The sequence below is a fragment of the Euwallacea similis genome, chromosome 7 (assembly GCF_039881205.1).
Source record: "Euwallacea similis isolate ESF13 chromosome 7, ESF131.1, whole genome shotgun sequence".
Taxonomy (NCBI): domain Eukaryota; kingdom Metazoa; phylum Arthropoda; class Insecta; order Coleoptera; family Curculionidae; genus Euwallacea; species Euwallacea similis.
The window spans coordinates 688,569-715,774 of record NC_089615.1 but is presented as its reverse complement, the minus strand read 5'-3'; the positions used below and the strand labels follow the sequence as shown (position 1 = coordinate 715,774).

General features: G+C 34.3%; 6 protein-coding genes across 10 annotated transcripts; 3 read left to right on the top strand and 3 right to left on the bottom strand.

Moving 5' to 3' along the window:
• Positions 1–230: 230 nt before the first annotated feature.
• On the bottom strand, positions 231–9,471 carry ric8a (ric8 guanine nucleotide exchange factor A). 2 transcript variants are annotated; one of them, XM_066391924.1, is made up of 8 exons: positions 9,453–9,471; positions 2,335–2,523; positions 2,110–2,283; positions 1,901–2,054; positions 1,220–1,843; positions 926–1,167; positions 740–877; positions 231–665 (listed from the first exon to the last, which is right to left on the bottom strand). In XM_066391924.1, exons 1-8 carry the CDS (start codon positions 9,454–9,456, stop codon positions 472–474), a joined length of 1,719 nt encoding a protein of 572 aa, XP_066248021.1. In that variant the 5' UTR covers positions 9,457–9,471; the 3' UTR covers positions 231–471. The 2 variants fall into 2 exon arrangements, with proteins under 2 accessions (XP_066248021.1, XP_066248022.1); XM_066391925.1 differs by lacking the exon at positions 9,453–9,471 and adding an exon at positions 2,866–3,097.
• On the top strand, positions 3,423–8,239 carry LOC136410020 (RNA polymerase II-associated protein 1). Of its 2 annotated transcripts, none has more exons than XM_066391917.1 (13): positions 3,423–3,645; positions 3,699–3,913; positions 3,970–4,132; positions 4,188–4,356; positions 4,598–5,323; positions 5,378–5,785; positions 5,852–6,065; positions 6,134–6,273; positions 6,675–6,852; positions 6,909–7,174; positions 7,233–7,359; positions 7,415–7,972; positions 8,038–8,239. In XM_066391917.1, the coding sequence occupies exons 1-13, from the start codon at positions 3,525–3,527 to the stop codon at positions 8,212–8,214; spliced, it is 3,462 nt and encodes a 1,153-aa protein (XP_066248014.1). In that variant the 5' UTR covers positions 3,423–3,524; the 3' UTR covers positions 8,215–8,239. The 2 variants fall into 2 exon arrangements, with proteins under 2 accessions (XP_066248014.1, XP_066248015.1); XM_066391918.1 differs by having other exon boundaries at positions 3,424–3,645; positions 3,970–4,087.
• Positions 8,571–10,308, top strand: LOC136410024 (photoreceptor outer segment membrane glycoprotein 2-like). The gene is made up of 7 exons (XM_066391926.1): positions 8,571–8,634; positions 8,689–8,893; positions 8,948–9,081; positions 9,211–9,370; positions 9,421–9,667; positions 9,724–9,870; positions 9,924–10,308. Exons 1-7 carry the CDS (start codon positions 8,571–8,573, stop codon positions 10,062–10,064), a joined length of 1,098 nt encoding a protein of 365 aa, XP_066248023.1. The 3' UTR covers positions 10,065–10,308.
• On the bottom strand, positions 10,170–17,327 carry Pp2A-29B (Protein phosphatase PP2A regulatory subunit A). 3 transcript variants are annotated; one of them, XM_066391921.1, is made up of 11 exons: positions 17,022–17,325; positions 14,136–14,363; positions 13,930–14,079; positions 13,493–13,687; positions 13,084–13,431; positions 12,713–13,016; positions 12,252–12,441; positions 11,980–12,163; positions 11,344–11,428; positions 11,133–11,173; positions 10,170–10,301 (listed from the first exon to the last, which is right to left on the bottom strand). In XM_066391921.1, exons 1-10 carry the CDS (start codon positions 17,103–17,105, stop codon positions 11,163–11,165), a joined length of 1,779 nt encoding a protein of 592 aa, XP_066248018.1. In that variant the 5' UTR covers positions 17,106–17,325; the 3' UTR covers positions 10,170–10,301; positions 11,133–11,162. The 3 variants fall into 3 exon arrangements, with proteins under 3 accessions (XP_066248018.1, XP_066248017.1, XP_066248019.1); XM_066391920.1 differs by lacking the exon at positions 10,170–10,301 and adding an exon at positions 10,654–10,717; XM_066391922.1 differs by lacking the exon at positions 10,170–10,301 and having other exon boundaries at positions 10,778–11,173; positions 17,022–17,128; positions 17,181–17,327.
• Positions 17,328–17,514: 187 nt separating this feature from the next.
• On the top strand, positions 17,515–18,543 carry PolE4 (DNA polymerase epsilon subunit 4). Its single transcript, XM_066391927.1, has 2 exons — positions 17,515–17,983; positions 18,043–18,543. The coding sequence occupies exons 1-2, from the start codon at positions 17,702–17,704 to the stop codon at positions 18,181–18,183; spliced, it is 423 nt and encodes a 140-aa protein (XP_066248024.1). The 5' UTR covers positions 17,515–17,701; the 3' UTR covers positions 18,184–18,543.
• A 105-nt stretch (positions 18,544–18,648) lies between these two features.
• Positions 18,649–22,869, bottom strand: LOC136410021 (dnaJ homolog dnj-5). Its single transcript, XM_066391919.1, has 6 exons — positions 21,527–22,869; positions 21,268–21,394; positions 20,907–21,137; positions 20,524–20,735; positions 19,906–20,109; positions 18,649–19,852 (listed from the first exon to the last, which is right to left on the bottom strand). The coding sequence occupies exons 1-6, from the start codon at positions 22,746–22,748 to the stop codon at positions 19,551–19,553; spliced, it is 2,298 nt and encodes a 765-aa protein (XP_066248016.1). The 5' UTR covers positions 22,749–22,869; the 3' UTR covers positions 18,649–19,550.
• Between the last annotated feature and the right edge of the window lie 4,337 nt (positions 22,870–27,206).

Here is a 27,206-nt window from a genome sequence, read left to right as displayed (position 1 = left end):
GTGACAGTGAGGTTTGGACGAGTAAAATGTCGCCCCAAAAATCTTGAAAGTTTAACACCAGTGGGTATTGGGGACAGGAAAAAGAACAAACTTTTGTAGTGTTTCGTTCATGGTTCATACCATTAAATACAAAGAAGCGGACAACCTTGTATATTTTGTACAGAAACCAAGGAGGAAATCAATTGATTCACTTACCCAATTATGGAGAAGTACAACAAAAAGCCCTTCCCGCCTACGAATAGAAAAAACGATTTTAATTATTTAGTAAATACTGTATATGTAACGACTAGATTTAATTACAATTAATACAAACAATACGGATATAAATTAATTAATATTAATATAAACATAAAAGTAAGTCAGTAGTGTTAAAAGTATGGTTTATATATTATATTCTTGTTTATTAAAATTACGATATTACTAAGACATGAGGTCTTTTACAATGGCTAACAAAGTTGCGTTTCACAAATTTTAATCACTGTCTGAATCGTTTTCGGTAATTTTCTGCGCTTTTAGACCCTCCTGGAGTTCAAGTACGTGGCTTATCGGTTGCGGCTTTCCATCTTTTCCTACAACACACGGCTGAATGAGACCCGATTTCGTTAATTCGTCGATCTGCTGCACTAATTTCAATGCCTCGTATTCTTTCTGCTCGTCAGTCATTCCTTAAAAAAAATTTAATTTATTATTAACTTCAACTATTCATTTAAATTCTGATCGTGCAGTGTTTAAAACAGACCTTCCATAGGATTAGCATGGGGCTTTTCCACACACCCTAATATTGGATTTACTCTATGCTTTTGCTCTGAATATTCTTCCGTTTCACTGTTTTCGCTGTCAGAGCTGTAGTCGCCCTCGACTTCATATTTTTGACCTCCTACAAAATTTTGTAAAAATATGACAAAAATTTAAATATAAATCTTACCCAGTAATCCTTTTTGGGCAAGTAATCCGGCGGAATTTCCGAACCCTGTGTATTTAATCATACGAGAAACATTGCCTTTGCACAGCACAAACAATAGCTCAGCAGTTAAATCACGAATTTGAGTAATACGGCTTGTAAGAAACTTGCAGAGATGCCCTCTTAAAGTGTCAGTTTCTTCAGGCCGATTTTCCATATCTTTTAGGGGAGGCAAGATATGAGCTCGTAGGTACTTTCTTATTGGCCTGAAAAACGTATTAATAAAAATATGTCCTTAAGTCAAATCTATTTGGTCACCTATGCGCTGTGGCACCTTTCAATAAAACAGTCAATATCGGAGAAAATGCATCCCCGGCCATCTTTGCTGTTTGGTCTTTAAATTTGACCTCCAGAAACATTAAAATCTCATAAATAACAATCATATTCAAATTTTCGAATTTCAAGCTTCTGGGTATAGGTGTGGTCTGAAGGGACCCATCCACTGCACTCAGCAATTCAGTATAACATGCAGCAGGTACATTTGTGAGAAGATTTACAATATTATTCCGAAGCTGCCAAGTTTTGTCTAGGGTTAGCGTTGAGGCCAAAAGATAATCTTGCAATACTCTGACTAAATCTCTGTATAGAATTAATTCATCCTCGCTTGCTGAGAAAGAGTTTATAGTGATATTAAAAAGGACTTTTAAAACCTCAGAAGCAATATCAGCTCTTAAGTCATTGAAAACTGCAGGAAAACGAGGAGACTGTGACAAGCTTTCAGCTGTATCCTTGAGTAGAAGTTTTAAAACCGATGTGAAGAGTTTTAAACCATTTAAACTTACAACTCTTTGTCTTACTTCATTGGATATGGCAGTCATGTAAAAGGTGTATTTTATGTCATAAAATTTCATTGCATCAGGTATCCAGACCTTATCGTATAAGCTAAAAATTAAACTCATCAGATAAAATAGTTAACATACAGATTGGCAAATTTCTAACCTTATTCTATGAAGGATTTTGTTAAGGAATCCATTTTCAATGGAAGCTTTGACTATTTCTGGACTGTTGTACAGTACATTCCAAAGCACTTTTTGTCCTTCTTCTATTTTGCACAAAGAGTCATCAGTATAATCAAAGTTTTTATCGTTCAAGCCTGCGTAAATATTCGTGTCGTCAAACACAGATATTTAGGTAATTGAGTCTAATACCAGTATGAAAGATCAATAAATCTAACCACGGCTGTGTTGCTAATTTATTTACGGAAGCCTTATCCCGACTAATGATGCGGAATACTGTAAAAACCACAGCCAACAGATCATTGTCCTTACTTTTGGTGGCAAGCTTTATTAAGGAATTCCATAAAATCTCTCTTTTGTTCTCCTCTGAAATTCCATAATAACTATTTAACAAATCAGGGCAATTATGTTACAAACCTTTAAGTTCTTCTATATCAAAAACTTGATACTCCTTCACCAGGAAGTTAATTAGAGCCTGCTCATAAAGAGCTTTCTGGTCATTTTCAATTCCGGAAATTATGTTTTCAATATTTTGTTGAGTTGGTACTGACAAATTTGGTTCATATTCTTGAAGCTGGTACTTTATTTCTGCTATATTTGCCATTACTAAAAAATTTATAAAGATTACAGAGAATAAGATCCCAATGTTGAGGAGTGAATTTGAATAACACTGTAAAGTTCTTTAAACAGCAAGAAATCAGTTGATTTTGATTAGGTCTGAAAAAGAAAAAGATTGCATTCCTCCTCTTAAGACTATATGGTTCATATGTAGATCAGTGATCGTTGAATCAGATGCATCAATAGATCTGTTAGTCAATTGGTAAATAGCAAATAGCTTAATCAAATCCCTACATGTACTATGGATCTCAAAAATAGGAGGTTATTTTTTGATGATGGGACTAGAGCTAATAGTCTAGAAGATAGTATTATAGAAAAGAAGTAACTTACTTTCTTGAAAACAAAGCAATTTGCGAAAATGTTTATTACTACTGAGTTGAATATTCAGTAGATTGCGTCCAATAAGTGCAGCTGTACAAAATGAACTTAAAGAAGTATTAATTCTTAATTAATTTACATTTGTGACAGTTTAAAAACACTAGAAAAATGCTTAAAATATAATTTAAAATTATGCAAACTTAACTGACCATTGCTTCTTTAAAAACAAACGGCATCGTAAAACAAACCTACACCCAATTCTTGAAAGATCGAATCGAATGCAAATGTCATGTCATATATATTTTGTACACAAATTGCATGAGGTTATGTAAGCGTTTTATTAGAATGTGCTATATATTTAACTGAAATATATTAAAATGTGAAATATATAAAAGCGTCGAAAACGATTCTTTCGCATCCTACAACTAACAAATTGCGTACAGCATTGCCAGATTCATGTGGTCACATATCTTCGGCAACAAAATCATGCAGTTTGTGTCACAACCAGCAGATATCGAAATTGATTCGAAACTAAGAATTAGGTTACCGAACCAGCTTATTCTAAAGGAATAAATTGTTTAGTGCAAGATTCTATAGGGGTAAAAATTTTATTCTCATCCCTCATCCAGAGGACACAGTTTATCTGATTACAATAACTGATTCCAAACAAAATGTTGAAGAGACCTAGTGTCCATGATGATGATGATGAAATCTTGAGACAACAGGCAGAGTTTTTCCAGCAAAAGGCTCAAAAGAAAATAGTTCCCTCAGCAAAATTAACATCACATGAAAGTAAGATTCAGCAAGTATTAAGTCATAGATTATAAATAATTACTGATCTTCAGGTAATAATGCTTCCTGTTCAGAAATTGAGAAAATGGATGTCAATGCACAAATTGGTAATACCGAAGGAAACATTGAAGATCAAGTTGCCAACACATTTGAGGCTATACCAACTGACATAAACCTAAGCCAAATAATTGAAAAGAAAAATGACTCTGCTGATATTCCTAAATTAAGGTTTGATAGCACAGGCTTTCCAAAGGCAGTTAGGCGAAATGTAAGTTAACCACTCAGTTGATTGCTCAAAATCTATCTATGTTAATTTAAAATTAGTTAGATATTAAGCCTAGAAAAGGAAGTATTTTTTCACAAGACATAAAAAGATTAAAAATGAATGTGGATCATATGCAAAATGAGGACCTCTCATCACTGGTTGTTAAGGAAAGAATAGGTAATGTCTCTTTGAGTCAGTTTACAAGAGAAAATACAGTACTGGGTAAAGTGCAAAATTTGAAGTTCATAATATATGCTAATAAAAAATAAAATTTTAGGTAGTGCAGCAGAAAGATCAACAGTCTTAACTACTAATGATAGACATCAAATTCACCTTGATAACTTGAAAACTTTAAATGCAATGAGTGAAGATGAAATTCTCAGTGAAAGAAATAGACTTTTAAATACTTTGGATCCAGCGTTAATTCAGTTTTTAAAATCTCAGAGGTAAGCAAGTTACCAGAAACTTTTATTAATATAGTATGTAAAGTATGGAGGCACAGAAAATTGTGAGAATATTTTCTAATCCTGACTATTCTTTAAAAAGACAAACCCTTCATAATTACCCTGCAAAAAAAGGAAACACAAACCTTACCAGCTTTTGTCTTCCTACTCTCACCATATGCAATATTTGCTATTTTCCTCTTCAATTTCATTCTTGCATTTCCATGTTTATTATTTGCAACAGGTCAAAAAATACCTCTGAATTTGAAACCAGAAATCGAACAATCAAAGAGCAAAACGAGGCCGCACAAACGGTTAATATTGAGCAACTAGAAGCGCCGAAAGAAGTTCTCTCCAAACCTGATGCCTCTGGTTGGCTGCATTTTAACAAATTTGAAGCAAGCAAATTAGCTTGGATGAAAGATGTGACTGTACCTAAATTAAAAAATTGTGAAGGCTTCGAGGCAAGGTTCGACTTTGAAGGTTATCTCCTCCCATATAGTGTGGCTCAAATTAATGAAGTAAATCGCCATTTGTACCATCATGGAGATGAACCGGAGCGTCCAGGTTATAGCTTACAGGAACTCCTATTACTCTCCAGATCAAACATATCCCAGCAAAGAATCGTTGCTTTGAATACTTTAGCCAATATTTTGAGCGTAGACCAAACCGGGATCTATGAACAAGTGATTGATATACCTATAGAACAAGTTTTCTTCGTTTTAAGAGTGAGCATGGACGACAATGTTCCCTCGGTACTGAATGTTGCCGTCAAGGCTCTGAGGAATTTTTTTTTCTATCAAATTGACGAGACTTGTTTAGATAACGTGGCTAGTTTTGGCCTAGGTTTGGTGCAACCCATGTTAGCCGTCGATCATAATGACGATGATAATACTGTAAACGATCAACAGCTGGCTGAAACCAATTTAGTTAAATGTCTTGCGAGGACTGAAATTTTTTCTAGAATCAGGTATGCGATATTTTCCTAGGAATGCGGAAGAACAGTGTATTAATCCTTTTTTAGGTACATTATAAACATTATAAAACCACCACTTGAAACTGTGATATACTGCATCGAACTATTGATTCGTTTAGCCAGGGATTCAGAATTTATAGTTAACAAAATTCTTCATTGTGAAGGGTTATTAAGTAGTATTCTAAAATACTTTCTTCCTCCCGCAAACAAAATGGAAACAACCTCCAGCTACAACATGCCTTTACCACAAGTGGTAAAGTTAATGAGAGTTCTGTCGTCCAAGAAAAGGATTATTGCCGACCATTTGCTAAGAAAACACAATTTACTTCATGTTATTGTTTCATATCTACATGAAGATCTTTTTTCCCAAAACGTCTTTGGTATGAAATTGCAAGTTGAATGCCTGAGGTATTGGACATTGCTGATACATTATGGATTAACCTTGGAATTTGTCGAGTAGGTGAATGATGCAGGATGATTGTTATAAGTGAAAAGATTAAATTAGTATTGTTCTTGTCGCAGGCAAAATCGCAATATTCTGTTGAAGTTTTTGGATTATCATTTCAAGCATACAGATAATAATACGTCTACAACGTTGATAAGACAAAGCCATTTAGGGGCTCTATTAATTCTTCTAGCGAAAACCGTGGAAAAGGAATTCAATTTGTTTCCAGATTTAATGAAAGAGTGCTTTGTTAAATGGATTAATCAATATAAAAATTTTGAGTCATATAAGGTAAGTTTCAGTACAATTAAGTACAAATCTTCATTATATTTTCTTCTGCATAGTTTTTTACTCTTTAGTGTAGCCAGTCACAAATCACTTCGGCTCTACTTTATTACTGTGCGATTTGTAACAAATATGCAATCCCAATTTACAGTTCTGAACACTTTGAAACTGTTTTTGAGTCATGTGGATTCAACATTTCCACACAATACATCATGTAAGTATGAATCATTATTAAATGAACGAGTTCAGGGCAATAGTAAAGCTTCTGTTTATGCTTTTCACATAAAAGGAGAATCAAAGTGTTAAAAACTTTAAAATTTGCCGTGTTGAAATGTGTATTTTTGTTAATTTGTCTCTTCGTCTAGAAAACAATATCTTTTTCTTAGTAGATATTCAAAATTTTTATTCGACCAGTGAGTACGTGTACTCTTCACTCGTGCTAAAGACTAACTAGATTAGACCACTTTTATAGGGTTAAATTTCAAAATGTACTATGATAGGAATGTTTAGGAAAAAATGAGGACGAATCCTCACTTAGAATGGTTTAAAATCCTTCCGTACGGATTCTTTTTGAGGAACAATTTATACTAATAAACAATTGTGTGACAATTTTAGCAACGGTTCTCTCCTGTTGAACAACTATGAGACGCATAAGACGACAGTAAATTTAAAAACACTAGAAGCTGCTGCTTGGTTTTCAATGGATCACATTGTGCCTGTAATGCAATGGAACAGCTGCATTCCTTTTTTGTACACATTGTCTACTTGTGTTCTATACGACAGCTCTTCAAAAGTAAATAAAATCAAATTTTAAATCTCAAAATATTCCATTTATATGTTTTATTGCAGGTTAAAATAAAGTTTCTAAACCACCCTCATATAAATGCATACATAGACAAACTGAAGTCTTTTGAATCATATTTCAACATAGGTAATTGGTTTACGAGATGCGAAAGTTTTTTAATTATGAACATACTGAAAATCGCTCAGGGTGTTCAGGACAGTATCGAGCCTGCATTGTATTACGATGTTGCTGTGAAGGCCTTGTGTGTCTTTAGCTCTGAGCAAAAATCGGATTTAAAGTATCTAATCGATAACGTTGTATTTTGTCCGAGGTGAGCACCGGCTATATAAGATCAAGAATGTGAGTGAATCGATCTGCTTTCGTTTCAGATTTTATGCAGTAGAAATTGCAATGTCCAATACTCAGCTTAACGAAAGAACGGATGAGTTAAGTCAGGCATGGCAGCATTTAGGGGATATTAAAGTGGTTTATACCGATGTTTTAGGTCTCACTAAAGTATTAGTTTAAGACATTTTAGTTCTAAGGGAATTTAAGTGAATGATGTTTTTAGGAAGTCTCATTTAAAACAAACACTTGCTTGGACATAAACGCCGTCACCATGATTCCAGTAGATTGGATTTATACCCCACTTGTCATACTTTACTCAAACCAACAAAAACAACTTAATAAAAAAAACAACGATGAATCTAAAACCCTTTTTATAATACTAAACTGTTTGAGATGGATTTTACTCTACGAAACGTACTTCCCAGTGTTAGCGGATTCAATAAACCCCACAGAAAAATATGTGAGATTGGGATGTTTGTTTTTGGGTAGCGACAGTTTATTCTTACACAGGGAACTATTACCTCTATTAGAGCGAATTTATCAGTTTTTGGTTAAAGCTGAGAGTAGAATAAACTTTGAGCAGGAAATTGTCGGTTTAACCAACTTTAAAGACTTCTTCGTTCAGCTTCTAGAGCAGTATCAAGCGGTCAGTTATGGCAATAATCTGTTTGGCAACGTGTTACTGTTTCCTTTACTGAAGAGGCACAATATTAAATTTAGAAAGACCTTGTGGTCAGAATACATGGGAGTTGTTGAGTCTTTCATGGTAAAGAGAGACGAGGTATTATATTTTTTCTATATATTGATACATATTTCAGTGTGTATTAATTATTTTTTAATTATTAGGTCTGGCTAAATTCTGAGGATCTGATTTACCCAGTGGAAACTGATCTGTCATTATATAACTGTTATCGAAAGGCTTTGGGAATGAAAACAGTGCCCGTAGGTACTATAATGCATAATATAGCTGAGATAAATGTGCGTGAATTTAAAGGAAGTACCGAAAATTTAAGATGTAAATGATTGAAAATAAATTTATAAGTTAATATTTTGCCTTGATTTATTTGCGAAATAATGTAACGCAGTTGGCTTTCTGGCTTTGATTACAAATCATCACTATATAAGTAAGTTTGCAAAAAACTTCCGCTGTTACAACTTCTGCTTTTCATCTCTGGAGGCCGCCAAGGTGAAAAGCTCGAAAAACAGGCACCCTGTATACTGTATTGGAGGTGTGGTCTGTCTCTCAATTAATGATGTTTCTCACATAACACCTGAATTCCTTATTGAATCCGCGTAACATTTCTACACCTGTATTTCAATACCTCTTCATAACAATAAAAGTCAGTGCCAAAAAACACGACGAATAAGTTTTTATAAATATGGCGATCGGGCTATGTAAACTTAACGGAAATCAACGAAAGTCATTAAGGAGCATATTTTGTGGTATTTGTTTCAAATATGATTTTCCGTTTTACAACCTTAATTTAAAATTTTCAGTTTTAAATATTATTGAAGTATTAATAGGCGCTACCATTACAGGGGTGTCCATTTATGTATGCGTAGCCATTTCGCCCACCATAATATCAGAAAAAGCTGAAATTAATTTAATTTTTATTGTGTATGCGATATTCGGAATCAACATCATGATAAATTGGTTAATTGGGCTCAAGATATGTAATAAATGTATTAACCAAGCGCATAAGTAAGTATCTGAATTTTTTTAAAGTAAATAAAGAAGATCTGGATATTTTTTTAGGAAAAGTACTAACAATTTATTATTGCTGTGGTACTGCGCAGGAACAAACACAGTTATTACGTTAATAATAATTGCGAATTTCTCAACAAAGGCGAATAAACATATTGCCAAATCCATGAAAAATTCAATCCAAGGTAGGAGGGATATCAATTTGGTTTTGGTACGCTCTTGCGACGTGCCGTTTACGCAAAGGCGATTTATGTATTGCTTTTTGTATATTAAACAACATTTTTCTGGAGTTAATTAACTCCATCCTCTTATAGGAGACATGAAATTATACTTTAGTGATCCCGAATCCAAAGAAACTATAGACAGAATACAATACGGATTTGAGTGTTGCGGTTATGAGTCCTACAAAGATTGGTATGACGTTGAGTGGCTAAACAGTGATATAATCAATACCAAGGCCTCTTTAGTTCAGGAGTATGTTAGCATTAGCAAATTATGATGAAATAAACTAACTTTTTCTGCAGAATCCGCTTTGGTAGCGAGAAATTAAACTTACCCATTGTTCCGTTTTCGTGCTGCAAAATTGACTACCCTTTGCAATGCTTACATGACCCCCTGCAACAAGTCGAGTTTACGAATGTGTGGGTGGACAAACCCAATACCGTAACAGATTCCTTAAACACCATAGGGTGCGTGGAAAAGATGAAAATACCTTTAGAACAGTTTGTCGACGGGTTTGTCATGGTTGTAAGCGCCGTTACATTTCTCCATGTTCGTAATAGTTACACGAGTTTGTGCGTGATCTGAATATTATCATAATTTTGTAGGTTATTATAATCGCATTATCTAGATTTTTATACACTTCAGCCAGAAACGCAATTTTGCTTTTTGACCCAGAAGGCGTGGCTCCCGGATGGATATTTGGGAGAGGCGATTGCGGTTACGCCCGAGGAAAAACCTTGACCGAATTAATGGTTTGTGGGTATCTAGTCATGTTTAACTTTTTTAAATCTGGTATTTAATCTAGGGGATCACAAGTAAAATTTTGGAAAAAAGAATAGTGAATCAGAAGCGGAAAGGAAAATCTAGATCAAAAGGGATCACTTCGGAAACATCAATGGAATTCGATTTTTATGGACAGACCGCTAGCTCCAAAACTGTTTTCTGAGGGTCCTTAAAAAATGAGAATATGCCTTGGTGGAAGAAGACGAAACGGGACGGGACACCGACGTTGGCAGTGAAGCTTTCACAAAGCAATAAAATGCTTACTTGCATCTTCACAAATTAAACTTGTTTTTGTTTTTAAGAGTAAAAATTCTACCTATTTTTTTAATTCTTAGAAATATTAATTGATGAGCTACTGACTACTATTGAGTGGCTATTTTCTTGCGAGATTCAAGATATCCTAAAAATTTAAAAGAACAACGATAATAAACGAATTTATTTGTTGCCGACTACATAATATTCGGTGACTCTAGTGTCAAAAATAAAATATGTATCAAAAACAACATAAAATATATCGTTATGGGAGAGAGATGGAAAGTAAGTCAACGACGGAGTCTGTGAGAAATAGGCCTACAACGATAAGCATTTTGCGGGTGCAATTTAAATATGGTTTTCGAAATAAATGGTTTTGTGCTATTTCCGGCATATTATTAACCGTGACACAACTCCACATATTTAAAATAATTTGCAGCTTACTTAACTACTTCTGTCTTAGAATTTTTGAATTTAAGCTCTCTAAGAGGTTTCAAACTATCTATGGTTTTCTAAAACCTGGTATTCTTTGTACATTATGATTATTTACATTCGTATGAAACCCAAAAATATTATGAAAAATTAGCGCGTAAAATGGTGCAATAAAATGGTAATAAAATGAGATTTCATGATAATAAAATTTATTTTCACTATTAAACGTTACATTTAAATATATACAAGTAAACATAATAAGTAAACTAGCATGTTAATTAACCGAAAAAAAAAAACGCTTGAAAATTCTTGCACCACATCATAGAAAATAAAATTCGAGAAATAAGACAGAAGAAAAGAAAAGTAGAAACCTCAATACCACTCAAAACGAATAGTAACATATTTAATGCTAAGGTTTCTATAGTCATCATTTTACACACTGATGTTTCATTTTTATATAAATAATAGGAGGGCGTAACAGTTACCAAATTCTATAAGGTTAATAATATAATGGGTAGTGTTCAGCTCATTTATTCTTCTTACTTACATTAATGCCTTAAGTCATTCCAACGAATTTTCAGCCCAAAGCTAAAAAGAAATTCATATGTTCAAGAATGTTTTACTTAGATTCAAAAATAAAATAACAAAAGGCGTATTAATTGTAAAATCGATTTAATAATATCATATCTTAGGGCAAATAAATACATACAAATAAACGATTAAAAACGGGGATTTGGGTCTCGGCGCCTAACACTTACCGGCTATGCCTGAAATCGCCTCGGAAGCTGAATATTTTACGTCCACGTCGCCATCTTGATTCAGTTTGTCTAATACTGGCTTAACCTAAAAGACAAAATAAAATGAATTTTTGTGACAACCTGGTAACATTATGGTAATAATATAATGGTGAAAGAGAATTACACATTATGACGTTCAATTTGTTTGGTCGACTTAAGATTTGTAACAGAGCGGCGAGCAAGGCTTTTTTGGATTTTGGACTTGCTCTTTGTGAATTTGTATAAAATGCTGCGTCTTTTCAGGTCGTAAACTACACAATGCCGCACATATACACACTACTCCATGCCAGGTTTGAGTTGTTCGAAATCGATTATTCAAATGTAAACAGCAATCGAAAAGAAATGAATGGTATAGTTAAGCAGCGTTACGATGGATTGGCGACGATTTTTGTTGCAAAACTGTTTTTTTTTTGACGTGCCATGGGGATAAATGGTCAAGCTTTGTATGATTAGCAATAAAAAAGCGAAATTTTGCTAGTGGAACTTCGATGGCCCCTATCGGCGACAATTTAATCAACGGTGACAACTATTTGAAAACGTTATGCCAACTTTTAGGCTAAAATAAATGTTCACAATATTCGTAATTACTATACTTACCTGAGGTTGAATTACTGCCTGGTCAAGCTGTGGAGCGATTTTCTGTAGAGTTTTCGCAACGTTAAACCGCACATTTGCAACTTTGTCATTTGCCATACTAAGGACAGTGGGAAGTAATAGTCTTGTCGTTATGTCACTTCCGCAGGCTTCCGCCAACACGTTGATGCAAAACAGACAGGTCATTCTACAAAATTTGGAGAAATGTAAGAAAAAAATATAGATTTTTTGCTATACACAGAAGGATATTGTGTGAAAGTGTTTGCAATACATACCTGTAGAGATAATTTTGATCCCTAGCCATGGCCAAAACTTTAGGAATAATAGTGCCTTCGGCCCATTCTGCCCCAAACTGATCAACAAGTTTTCTGAGATTGAGTGTGGCAGCTTCACGAATGGCAAAAACGTGGTCCATAAGCCAAGTCATACATAGAGCGTTTAGCTTTTCGTCGAAAAATTCTCTCCCTGCGATAAGAAAAAATGCATGACAAAAAAAATTACTAGTATTTCGAAGTTTAATTAATATTTGCGATATTCGCAAATATATTATATTAAATTATTTATTTATTTTTTAATTATAACATTAATACGTGTTTAGAAATACATATTAATAAAATATTAACATGTGTATCTTTCTTATTGACAATACACAACAAAATTTAATATAAACGTTATATTTGATATCCTTCACTTATCCACTAATAATTATTAAAAATAATCATGAGGAGTAACTTACCTAATTGTCCTGCCAACAATGGCATGTATTCAATAATAGCCGACCGCACTCTCCATTTCGAATCCTCTGCCAATTCCACGATTGCCGGTAATAGTGACTGCGACAGCTGTTGGATTCCGATGACCTCGTTCACGCAGTCCAAATTCGAAATTATGTTTAACCTGACCTCTGGACACTCATCTTTCAATTGAGTCAAGAATAATGGTAATAATTGCTCAATGGTATTGTGACGACCCAAAATAGGACTTAGGCCCATTATTACTGACGCTAAAGCGGACTTTACGTGCTGATTCGGATCTGCCACCTAAAACAAAAATAAGCTCAACTACTATCCTCAACAAATTCAGTTATCAAATGCAATAAAGACTCACCAATTCTTTCACGCATGGTAGAATATTTGTCATTATAATACTCTCTTGATGGGCCTTGTCCAAATTTTGACAAAAATCTTTGACTTTATTGGCAGCTGCAGCTCTAACTTCGGCTTCGGAGTCCTTAAGAAGGCTCTGGAAGGCCGGAACCAGATCTGTTCTTGTGATTTCCGGCCCGACGGCCTTTTGTAACTCGGTAAATTTGTCGGCTACCATATATCGAACTCTCCATGAAGTGTCCCCAGTGCACTGTCTTAAGGTGGGCATTACCAACTGTTCCACATCCTCTTGGGCTAACAGAGTTGCAATACTAACGCATGCTTCCACGGCCAATAGCCGTACTGAATCCTTAAAAAAAAAAACAAATAAACTTTAACCTCGTATCTTACACTGGTAGTGCTGCACAAACCTGCTCATCCTGAGCTAAGTTGACAAACATGGGAATCAAGTCTGACTTCAGATATTCAAGTTCAACAACTTGTGCGAATTCTCCCAGTTTCGTGGCAGCCGCTCTCCTTACCATCGGAGTATCATCTTGACAAAGAGCTTTGAAGTGCGACCTCAAATCGGATTTCATGGTTGCAGAAACTCTTTGATAACACACCTAAATTCAATAAATTATCAGGATCTTTAAAAAGATTATTGAGCATTAAAAAAATTAAGTTGAAGACCATTAAAGAAAAATTATACGTCATCGAACAAAATTAGTACATTACAGTAAAATTTATAAAACAATTCCTGCGAAAATGTAGTGATTTACTATCTGCTATAACAAGGGTTTATTTGTTGTATATGAAATTTCCTTGCTACATCCTTGTCTTGTACAAAATGTATTCCTGTTCTTACCGAAAAAAGTCCACATCCTGATGTTCGCGATGTGAACCAATCCCCAGAACTTAACCTTTGGACGAGTGGCACAAAATGCGTCTCCAAGTCGGAAGGACTGTGCTGTTGAGCTATTGCTCTCAATGATTCTACTGCCTTGTCACGAACCACCTGTTGCAAATTGAATGTTACATATAAACTTATAAATCCATAACTTAACAACTTACGGTTTCTTCTACTGTTGCCAAACTTTCCAATGGCGGCAAAAGACAATAAGCAAATTCAGGCCCTCCAACAAGTGGTATGAATTGACCAAGCTGTTCTGCAAGCGCTAGTAGAACCTCGTCTTCATCATATATGGTTTCAGTCAAAAAAGGTATCAGTTCCGTCCTCGTTCGTTCCACTCCTAACGCCAGTGCGATTGTTGAAAGTTTTTTTATGGAGTTTAGGCGAAGCTGAAAAGGGAATAAAGTTGGCTTTTTTCCTTCAAAGTAAACTGTGACAGATGAATATAAAATCAGTCAGTTAAACGAGAAAAAGTATGTTGTGCATTTAAATTTCCATTAAAAATCTACCTTGAAAGTAGATTTAAATGTCATGGTTTCTGAAATATCACGAAAAAAATTGAAACATGCCAATTTTAAAATAATTATACTGCAAAAAGTATCAAACCTTTTTTGGTAAAAGTCGATTTACTATGTTATAGAAATATTTGGTGACAGCACATCACATGAAATTTTTTTTTGTTTTTCATTAAAAAAATAAGTCTAATCTTAGTGGAATGTTGGCAGTTGTTTTATAGATCTAGTCCTCTCAATATTGATAGAGTCCAAAACAAAATAACAGTATTTGATAGTATTCACTTACTGTTTATGTCTCTGAGTTTTATGTAATTATTTATTGAAGTTTATAGGTTACTGTATTACGGCTAACTACTACCATTAAGAATATATGAATACTATATGCTCCAAAATGCATAAATGGCTAATCAGAATAACTCAATCAAGTTCTATTCATTAATTTGCCCTTCAGTACATTTAAGCTCCCAGAAAACACAGATATTTTTAGACGTCAATACCAACAAATTAAGTCAATGTAAGTACAGGGTCAACAATAATACCGTGTGTATTAAAAAATTTCTGATCAAGTAGGCCATGGAATTATTTGACAGCGGATCCGTATGTCTTTGATACGTTCTGCGTAATCTCGAACATAAATGAACTAACCTAACCTCATTCAAGTTGGTTTTTATAAAAAAAATAATCTTTTCTAAGACTTCACGGACTTGTGTCGGTTAGTTAAAGTTTTCTGAGTGCAAGAAATGCTGTTTACACTCAAACAAATAGTTTTTATGGTTGAGTCTTTTTTTCTGGGGTTCATTTAGTTGGTCTATCACTTCCTAGTTTTCTTTGAACACTGCCAATTTCACGAAATAATTTGACAACATAATTCAAAGTGCTACGAAACTGTGATTCCTGCATTGCAGTGTGGCGAAATTTTTTATGAAACTCTTGAAAACAAGGTTGATATTTATAGGCTCATTCTCTGTTTATGAACGCGCCATTCTTAAAATAAGACTCGATCATGAAGGCTTTTTGTTTGAGTGTAAACATTATTTTTTGCATCCAGAAAACTTTAACTAAGCAACACACAAGTCCGTGGAGTCTTGGAAAAGACTATTTTTAATAAAAACCAACTAATAATACAGGTTAACAGAGTGGTATTTTTTTAATGAGGTTAGGTTGGTTCATTTATGTTAGAGATTACGCTGAACATATCAAAGATATACGGATTCGCTAACAAAAATTTTTATGACCTACGTGATGAGAAATTTTTTAATATGCACGGTACAGTTTGAAGAAAAATGTACAAATTAATATAATTTTAGCTATAAGCATAGAAGGGGACATTATATAGCGCAGCTATAAAATAGTTATATTGGTATGAAAAGTGTGGAAGTGAGGGAAAACTTTCTAAATAAAGTAAGGAATTGAAATTTAAAGGATTTACATTAGCACTTATAAGATTCATTTTGTATTATTTATTCTCATCAGCAAGCATGGTCAAGTCACAATCAAGAAATATTAAATGACTGTTGATAAGAGTAACCAGAGCATAATTTACTATTTCTGTGCACCAAATTTGAAAAAATTGCATAAGTATTTTTGGTCATATGTTCATTCTCCAGAACTTTTAATAAAATACTTCTCATTTTTTTCTGTACCTAAATATCTGCATACAATATCCTTCAAACATATTGAATAAATTGATTTACAATACCGACAGTGATTGAGCAAAAATATAAAATAAATTTACTTCAAATTCAGGTAGTGATTTTTGGAACAAAGCTCCCACATGAAAGAGAAATCATACATATATGTTTAAACAAAAAGTTCAAATTTTTTAACTTTCAGGATTTATATGAAATTTTTAGTAAATTCTGTGGGAGGGGTTCATCGTGAAATACACTAGGAACAGGGTGGTATAAGATGAGGTAACTCTCAATGGTTTAATACATTATCAAGTTATCATATTGAACTAATCATAACACCCACATTGGCAATTGAGTGGTTAATACTATCTATTAAGTACTTTGGTGATTCAGTTCACATAATTTAAAATCAGCAATGCTTAACAGGGGGATTCCAGGGGGTTCAGAGACATTAAGGTTAATAGGTTGTGGTTGAATTTACAGAACTTAACTAAAAGCATTCATCTTGAAGGAGAAATCAAACATAGAGATTTGGACGAAGGCCAAATATTTTTGACTTTCCAGATTTACATGAAATTTGAGACATTTTATAGTGGATTCTGTAAGAGAAGCCCATTGAGAGGTACACTAGGAACAAGGGTGGTTTATTAAGTTATGAACTCAAGTTATCACAATGCACTAATTACAAAACTCATATTGTTAAAGAGTGATTAATACTCATTATTAAGAAATCTGGTGACTCGGTTGATATCTAGTCCGCATGTATTTCAAATCAGCAATACTTGAGAAGGGGGCTTCAGGGTGCATGAGTATTAAGGCTAATAGGCTGTGGTTAAATTTACAGGACTTGACTAAGAGCTTTCATCTAATTACTAGGCAAAACTTTAATACACAAAATTACCTGGACATCTTCATTTTTAAGTTCGTCTATGAGTACCGCAATGGGATACAAAGAATCGTCACCCGCGGAGTCGCTGGCTGCCATTGTAGAATCAAGTCCAGTGGATACTGTCGATATCGTCGTTTTTACGTTATTTCTTTAACTGGGTTAAACACCTACGCGAACAAGGGCTTTTGGGGTAACAAAGAAATTATTTATGGGAGAAAATTTGTAGCGTTACTTAGAAATTTTCAAAAAATGGTTTTCCAAATCCCAACCAAACCAAAAGAGCCTTGTTTTCAGCTTTCTGCCATATTACATTGAGGGCGGCACTTACGCGACATTATTGACTTATGGCATTGATGGATCCACGAAGGCGGCATATTTGAAAATCGAGTGCTTATATTGTATTTTTTCTCTTTTGCTTTGCTTTAAACTCACCCTGATGTACGTCTACAGATTTTCCTCTTGATCTAAATTAAGATAAAAGTCTCATATTGCCATTGCCTTAAGGCATGTTGCTCACTTTTCAAAATTAAATTTTGAATCATGCGCAGCGCTATCTGACTCATATCTAGCGTTTAATTTTCCCGCCATTCACTCAAATTAAAGAGCAAATTAAGGTTAAAGTTTCGAAAATTTTTTAAATTTAAATTTTACAGTCTATTTTTTAATATAAATCGTACGTTATCAAATATACAATGGATGAATCAAGTTCAGGTAATGCACTGATGGAAGAAATTCCAGAACAACCAGAAAACGAAAGTGCTCTGAATGCTGTTGGACAAAACTCTGATGAAACATTGCAGACTGAGAATCAAATAGAAACTTCCAATACAGCTTCAGAAACTGAGACTGAAAGTCCCAACAAGTCTGTGAAACATGTACGTTTACCTTTAGCAAGGATTAAGCAAATCATGAAAATAGATCCTGATGTTCAGTTAGTTCAACAAGATGCAATATTTTTAGTGACAAAAGCAACTGTAAGTTTAGTTTACTCTATATTTAAACTCGAATTGGTTTAATTCATAATCATTTATAGGAAATGTTCATAGAATTCATGGCAAAAGAGTGCAGACAACAGATGCCTGTAAATAAAAGAAAAACTATAATGAAACGAGATGTTGATTTAGCTATAGAAAGTATCCCACAGCTGTGTTTTTTGGATGGGGCTTTAGAGTGAAGACTTTTTTAGTTAGGTTAATTCAGATGTAGTAAGTGAGAATGTATGTATTAAGTATAAAAGAACAGTTTACATTTTAGAGCTTTTTGAAACATGATACATTGATTTTTCAAGGTAATTTTCTCCAAAATAACTAATTTTATGGGTAAATTTAATATAAAAAAAGTTGCTCTACCATTTAAGACTGTATCCAAAAAGCGTTTCAGGTGCAGAGGAGTCCTTCAAAATTCCTATGATCTTATAGATTTCAAATAGAATTAGCACACTACAATAACCAAAAAATATTTTTAAAGACTTTCTTAGTCACGTTCTTTTAGTGTTAGATAAGGTAAAAAAAAAGGTTTAATAAACATAGGTGAAAGGGTGTTTCCTTGTACTCTATCAATTATCCATTAATAATTAAGGACTCTGCTATTACATAGGACCCAGGTTATCATCAATCATAATAAAATAAAACAATAATAATTTAACATGACCATTCGAACATTTATTCAATATGTAGTTGTTTTCGAATCGCACAGATCAAGTAATAATAATTCAGCACATCAATGAAAGTAAATACAAGTGACGCAAAACAGAGTGTGAAACGAGTTACGTATTCATACACTCCATAATGCCGAACAGGAGACACTTGTTGCCTTTTCTTTGCTTTGTAGGTCACACTTAAAGATTCTAGTAATAATACAAGAAAGATCTTAAACGTTGTATGTTAGGGCGGTTGTATATTCTTGGGCTGAAACTCGTTTCTAAAAAATCGAAGTACACGGTTTGAATTCAATTATGTTGAATATTAATATGAATATTTCATTTATTTCAAGTATGGCATATTGTCACATTGCAAATAACAGAAATAAGTTTTCGAAATTGCGTCCTATTAATACCCTTTTGAATGTAAAATTATCTACGTTAGCTACATAAGTTAACATCAATAAACAATTGTAAAATGAAATAATTAAATTGATAAAGACAATACATCTTAGGGGAAAAACTAATCAACAAAATAACCAACATTGTAATGAATTGGTTTTTTAGCAGAATATATTTTAAACATGCAAGGGTTTTATGTACTTCTCTTTCAGTCAGCCTATGAACGACGCAATTTATATCAGAAAAACCCTTTTTACCTCATTTGGCCCATCTCCAGTTAAAGAATAAAAAATTCTTTGGTTACGTAAGTAAACGTTAAAAAACTTATACTGGGTGAGTAATTTTTCATGGTTAAAGAAAGAATCTCGGAAGTATCCGAGCCATAAAGCATTATTGGATTTACTTAATAAACCCGAAAAAAGAACACAAAAGAAATATGAATTTTTAATTTACTTTGTGAACTCGAAGCAGAAACTTTAAGCTGACCCAAGCTTCTAAACCTATTTTCTGTTTTTATTCTTTCGCCGCGAAGATCCACCGCTTTCATGACCGTATAAAGAATTCAACAAGTTTTCCAAATCGGGCTTATCCATTCGAGCGGTTTGGCTGCTCCGCCTGGGCTGACTGGAATTTTGTTTGCCCAAAGCGATCCTGTATTGAACCTGATGTGTGTCAGGCTTCAGATGCTTTAAGGTTTCTTTTTGGCAACTAGCCCAATCACTGATATCATAGACTGAACCTTCCATGCAGGCATAGTAGTGCCAAAGGAAACCAAAGCATCTTGCTTCCGCCCATATATCACCTAGACATGTTTAAAATAATGATGAAGCCCATAGAAGGAATTAAGGAAATTACCTTCTCTAGCAGCATGATGGATCTTGCAAGTTTTGCAATTTCGAGCTGCATAACTCGGTCGATCCATTTTGATTCGTTTGTGTCGATCTCCACATGCGCTGCATCTTATGGTGTTTGCATTCATTTCCATTTTCTGCTGAAGTTGCTGCAAAAGTTCAGCCATTTGGCTGAAATTTTGCACCACAAATGCCGATTCTGCTACTCCTAAAAATCAAGGGGCTATTATAAAATATTTATACACTCTTAGACAAAAAGTTTGATCCACTTAACTTTATAAAACCATTTATGTGCTTTAATTTTTTCATAATTTGGTCAATCTCGATGCTTTTGGAGATATTTAAGGGGAAAATCCTTTTTATAGTAAATATAGACGAAAACTGATGTCAGTGTCTCAGAGTCAATATTTATGACAAAAACTTTATACTTTATGTACCTTGTCCATTTAGGCAGGCAAAATATTTAAATAACATTACAATTTTTGTTTTTTTCTGATATGTTGTTACACAGTTTGAGTGGATCAAACTTCAGCAGGAGGGCATAACATCAATGACGAGCAAACAAAAAAAGCAAGCTAAAGAATTCCCAAAACAAGAAATTCTTCTCTATAAATTAACACACCTCTGTCATAGATGGCTCTTCTTTCAGGAGTTCCAATCATATCAAATGCATGCACCAATATTTTGAAGGCTTCTTCAGCTCCGGGCTGATTATTTTTGTCTGGATGCACTAAAAATGCTTGTCTTTTGTAATATTTTTTAATATCGTCATCGCTGCACTTAGGGGTTACGCCTAATATACTGTAGGGGTCTTTGCCTTTGCAGGCAAGCAACCTGATGAAAAAAATATAAGGGTATTACACATTCCCCAGACAGTAGAAAAATAACAGACGATCGTTAAAAAAAAACTTTGTGGTAGCCCGTAAAGATTAAACGTAAGATGTCCTTTAAGGTTTTTTTCTTAATGATTGCCTTTTATAATAGTAATGAAAATGTGATCTATACCGTTTCATGGCTTCGTCTCCAGTAGTAGGCATGCTAATATTAGTGTCCAAACCATTATTAAGAAAGCTGTTGGTCTCTTCTTCAAATTTAGACTTGCTGTCTTTATTCTTAAAATTTTGTTCAAATTTGTTCCAAATCCAGGCAGTCACACGAAATCTTTTCAAGACTGTTTCACTGGTAATAGTAAATGACTTCCAAAAAAATTTTAGTTGGGTCCATGAATTCAGTGCACTGTAAAAAAATTTTATATTATATTACACCCTTATCCTTTCAAGAATGTTTATGTTTACACCAGTGTTTAGTATGAAATTATCATAATCTTTTTTTATATTTAGCATTTGATTATGAAACAAATACTTACAAATCATGACCTAAATGAATACTAAGACTGCAGACATCAGAGATCAAGTGAACCAGCCATAATGTCAAAACTGTAAACATTTTCCACCATCCCTTCACATATAATTTAGCTTTTTCAACTAGAACTTCTGAAATTGCAATAAAGAAATTAGTTAAAAACTAATGATGAATACAGAATATATAGGATGTTACCATTGTTGATGATAATGAAAACATTACCACCATGATAAAAGAAACATTGATTTTCGACCTATACTTACCAACTATATGGTGATTATCTCTTCTCCTAGCTTTCTGGTTCCTTTTTGAGGATGGTCTTTCAGAAAAGGTACCAGAGTTATCATTTTGCTTTGGCCTTACTGAACTCTTGGTTTTTTTGGACAAATTTTTAATGACACTTGCCGATTCATTTTTACCAGCATCATCTGATACTTCATCTGAGAAGTTGTTTAAGTTTTTGTTTGCTTTATTTTTTACTTTATTTAACGGTTTTGTGCTATAAACTTCTTCTGGCTTCTTGACTCTCTTAGGTTCCTCAATCTTCACTGATGGTTCAGCAATGTTGTCCAAGGAGTTCCACTTTCTGTTTAACTGACTAGCCTTAATAGGTTTTCTTTCAGGCTTGGATGTTGAGAATGGTTTGTCGATTGGGAGATCTTTAATATCATTATTAGTGTTGCTTCGATTCAGGGTATTTGAAACCTTAACAGTCTTATCAATCTTTCCATTCTTACGAGAATCTTTATTTTTTACTTTCACATCCTTAACCTCACTTTTAATGGGTTTTATATTGCTGGTTGCAGGAACTGGTTTGGTAAGAACATCTGAATAACTAGGTCTCATAGGTTTTACTTCAGCTAAAGGCCTAGTCTTCTTGAAATCATTATTAAAATTAAATTTATCTGCAACAAAATCGGCCTGTTTGAACTTGTTTTCTTTCTCTGGAATTTCAACATTCTGAGCTTGAAACTCAAACAAGCTTGTTGGCTTAAAGGTGTCAGTGTTACCAAATGGACTGTAAGTGCCAGTATTATTTGGCAAACTCCAATTGCCAACCAAATTATCAAAAACTTGTGAATGGGTCGAGTTTTGAACTAACGGATCATGAATGATATTATCTGTAATCACTGTTTGAGGATAGTTGTTATACAGTGTTTGGGGAACACTATTGGGTCTTATATTAGGGTACCCATTGTATTCAGGCGGATTCATGTTTTTTTGAAACATTCCTGACTCAAACATCAAGTTGCCTTGATGCAAGTAGGCTTGATTTAAGGGGGCTTCTTGGTAATGCAGACCATAATTTAGGAAAGGACTGGAGGCTGCGGGCGCACTCCAACCGATGGGGTGTGCAACATTTTGCTGAGATGGAAATCCAAGTGGCATGTATTGGCCCTGATTATTACGGACATCTGAGGTCATATCCCGGATAATTTTGTCTCTGGTGTCATTAGGTGATGCTCCTCTTGTCGCTTCTGACATTTTCGAGTTTCTTTCGGAAATAATTTGGCACAATCACTAAATACTACAAATTAATTCATTATTTTTGAAATGAAAATATTTTCCTTTTTTTTCGTATATCGTGTTGTCAAGTAGAGAGTCACAGAAACCAGAAACCTCAATAACGTCAACCTGACATTTTCGTTTTCCGTTTGCATTGACATCTATTGTTTGCGTTTGGAAACGTACTAGCAAACTGCCAGGATTTAAAAAATATATTGATTCCAAATTATTCATTAATTCTTAGAACAATTATGACATATAAAACTGTTTCATGGCAAATTTACCGTCTCTCAATTTTCAATAAGCCTAATTCATTCATAATTTATACAGGTTTCTAAAGGATTTGTCTCAATGGAAAATTAGGTACTCAGAAATAGATGGCGTAACATTCTTCGACTAATCAATTTTAATGAAATAGTCCACGAGCAGTGCTAAGCAGTAAGTAGTATCAGGGCATATGTATGCTTGTAGATAAAGCTAGGCATGTAGATACGGTTCTACAAAAAAGTATTAGGCCTCGATAGCTCGAAAACTACAAAAGGACTAAATTTAGGAAAATATTTTTACATTCAAATGGTGCTCAAAAAAAAGCGAAGCAATTCTAAATTATGTTTAACATCACCTTTGCAGTTTTTCAAATAATGAAGTATAAAATTTATCATTCTTCATAATTTAGGGCCGTAATGTGCAAACCATTTGAGATTTGAGAAAAGTCGATTATAGTTATATTTGTGTAAAAATGCGATAAAAATATAAAAAGCGATTGCTGACAACAGGGCCACTCAGCCATAAATTTTAGGTTTGCGTGGCACCACAGTAGTGCAATTATAATCATAACAGTTCCGAATTATTTTTTTTATCTCCCTCAGTACTTATCCAGCTGAACAACCTGGAATATTATGCCGCCAACAAGGTGTCGTCATTTGGTACTGCAACAAAATTTTTCTACCACTATAAGTATATTGCACTGTTACCGACTCAAAAATTATATCGAAAAATTCTCGATTTCTCTATAGATAAATTTCCTACGGGTTGTACGTGTAATGATAAGGAAATAAGTTGATTTCCCACGGCTTCGTACCAGTATTCACAGCAACAATGTAAAACTTTCGAAGTTTTAAACAACAAATTCCTTTTATTTTTCACAACTCGTTATAGCTGTAGAAAAAGTACCACAGACAAAATGAGTTCAGTCAAATAAAATCTATTCATATAACTCACTGCATTCGCTTACGGTTCGTGCGTAATGTTATATTTTCCGTTTATTTTTGCCAAAAAAAGACACTAGTAAACGCAAAAAATATTATAATATTTATTTTGTAATTATGCTTATTATCATTTCCGGTACTTTGATGAATGGATGTTACGTTCATCTTCAAGTGACCAGTGCGGGAAGTGCCTTTTGTCAGGAGAAAATAGCACTTGATCCACTTTTCTGTATTAATGCCGTAGAATACATCTTTGTATCCGTAAATGCGTGCGAGAAAGTGCATTTTTCTGCACGCAAATAGAAAAATAAATATATGCACTTTCCTCATACTTATTAGTAACTGATGCCTTTCATAAATTTATTTAGCCGCCTTAACCCGACGAACGGTAAGCCGATAATCTGAAATCATAACGCAATTAATCAAAAGACACTTCTCAAATTAGCATACGGGCATGGGCCTGATTGCATAATTTATCCATTATTCCCGGCTAGCGTTGGCTTAGAACCGTTCATGACTGATGGATAATGACTTACTCGGGAGTAGTTTATGGAATGATCTTGCCAATACATCAACTCATATCAAACGGCTATGAATCTCGAATAGCAAATGACTTTATAAGGGTACCTCGCCCGTGTGCCTCATCGGCATCATGAATACATTACGCCCGATGTGCTAATACATAATGATAATGCCTGTTTAGAATTGAGGGAATCTGTGTAAGGATTTATGCGGCCACTGCCTCATCTGTAGATCTAATTTGAAACCCTACTTCTACAGTAAGCGTTCGTTATTTTCCTGAAGATTTATGGATGGAAATTCGTTCATTTAAAACCAAAAGAAAAGTTCTGGCTGCATTCGGGCTTAGCAGAAAACGTTAGCGGCAGGAACATTAGCGCGCCTGCAGCGGAAATAGGCCGGAGATGAAACTATGACGTCATTTCCTGAAGACGCGCTACGGCCACGTCGACCGGCGTCTTCGAGCAGCGCCCATACAGCGTCGCTTTGGCCCAACACTAATTCTTTGCCACTGCGTGCTTATAAATTCTCAACTCGACAAGAAATCGATCAATTCTCATGAGTTCTTTAAGCAATAGTTATTTATGTCACCAGTGAATTGTAACAAAGTTGTTACAGTAACTAATATGTGTAAAAAGGTCTTTGCCGCATTCTTATCCCATTTTGCTTATTGGGTGATTTTTCAATTAGGTTTGAAGTGTGAAACGCATGAAGAACTACTCTCATCTGAAAACAACTCGAATGGGTGTCCCTGCCATAGACTGTGGCACTCATTGAGATACATATATGGAATTTTGGAGGGTGTCACTAAATTAAGGTTCTCAGTTGCCACCCCAGTTTGTTTTCCGAATCAAAACATCTCTTTAGCGAAATTGAATCGTTCTAGTCCAGTTGAAATGCATACAATACAAGGCTAATTGTAAATGTAAAAAAGTGTAAGGGGGGCGTCAAAAATCGGGCTTAGCATGCGTTCCGTGTCACTTTGATTGATCGGAAGTGTGGCGCGGCTCTGTGTGAAACTTTCGGACCTCTGATTTCCCCCTCGGCTCACTTTTTGATCAGGCCTTTTGTATTCCTCTGCTTTGTTGAGCTTATAAATCCTTAACTGGTCTAAATAGAGTAGGTAGCCGAGTGCGGAAAAAAATCGGATGAGTAGGTATATTTGTTGTTTCTTACAAATAGTAATTCCAACTTACTAAGTGTTGATATTTAGCAGGAAAGTTCAGGTTATTCTTATACGAATATTTCTCATTTAACTCTTTTAAAACTAAGTAACAATTCAAACGTTATAAAGAAACCAGAAAACTGCTACAGTGAGAGAAGTGAGGAAACTTGACTTTATTTGCACATGTTTCAGTTATTTTAGTGCGTAGTTCTTTCTTGTGTATGTGTGTGTGTGTGTGGTTTTGATCCAGAAACTTTTTGGTGAAACACACAGAAATTATGGCGCATTTTTTTATGGGTCGTTCGATTTAAACTTTAAATTAAATCGTAGATAATCCCTGCTTGCGTAGAAACATCATTTGAGCGTGGCAATTGAATACTTAAAAAAGTCCGTTAACATAATTTAGTTTTAGATATTCCTTTCCATATCAAGTTGAGAAAGTGATAATTTTTTTATGAATGAGAAATGATCTTAGTTTAAATTTGATATATTTTGCACATGTTCTACACGCGAGACTGAACACCCCCTTGAACTTTTTTATTGAATCTTTAAAAAAGTGTTTCAATTAGTAACTAAAGGAGGTATAACAAACAAACCAAGATCCTATGGGCAAACGCTTTTCACATAATCTAATCACCAATTGAAGCGTTACAAACAAAATTTAAGGTTAAGTTGAGAACTATATTTCTCTAAAATCGTCCAATAGATGTTCGCATACGTTACCCCAAAAAGTTACTCCAAGGCCGGTAAAAAGACTATTTTTTTATATAACTTTTTCCAACCACAACACTGAAAAGAGAATTTCAAAGCCATTCTTTTTCTCAGTTGGATACAGAGGAATGTGACACCCTGAGACATCTTACATCGATTTTCCTTTGAAAATAAAACAATAACGCTTTGGCGTCAGTATTAATTGCGCCTGCGAGTTTTCCTCTGTTTGCTGCGGAAAATATCAAATTTTCAGTAAAAATATGGAAAATATTTGTAAAAATTGGTGCGGAGTTAAAGTTTAAATTCATAAAAACGTAATACGTAGTTATATGAGTTTGTGTACAGCTAAAAACAGGTAAAAATCGCACGTTCAAAATTCGATTTGGTATGATAGTTCCGGGACTCTCGTGCGTTTGTGTTCAGGTCGCCGAAAATGCGCCATGACCGAGCAACAAATCTGAGTAGAGCTCAAATCGTAAGTAAAAGTTTTTGATACAAAGCTCCAAAAAGTCAGAGGGGCACGTTTGATCGGACAGTGCATGCCGTATTAAGAGCTTTTAAACTTTATTTTTATGTTAATTTCAAATTATTTAATATTTTCAAAAGGGTAAAAACTGAAATATACGAGGACATTTTCTCGCCACTTTCAGGCTGACTCAGCCCTTTTAAGCTCTAATATACCAACAATCGACACTTCTTGACTTTGACCCGCGGGAATGGGGAATTTACTTCTAACAAAAGCATATGCCCGGGATCAAGTTTATATAATCCGTTTAACGTAGGGCGTAAGGGCATTGGGGGAGAGATCAGACTCATACAATTTCGCTTTCACAC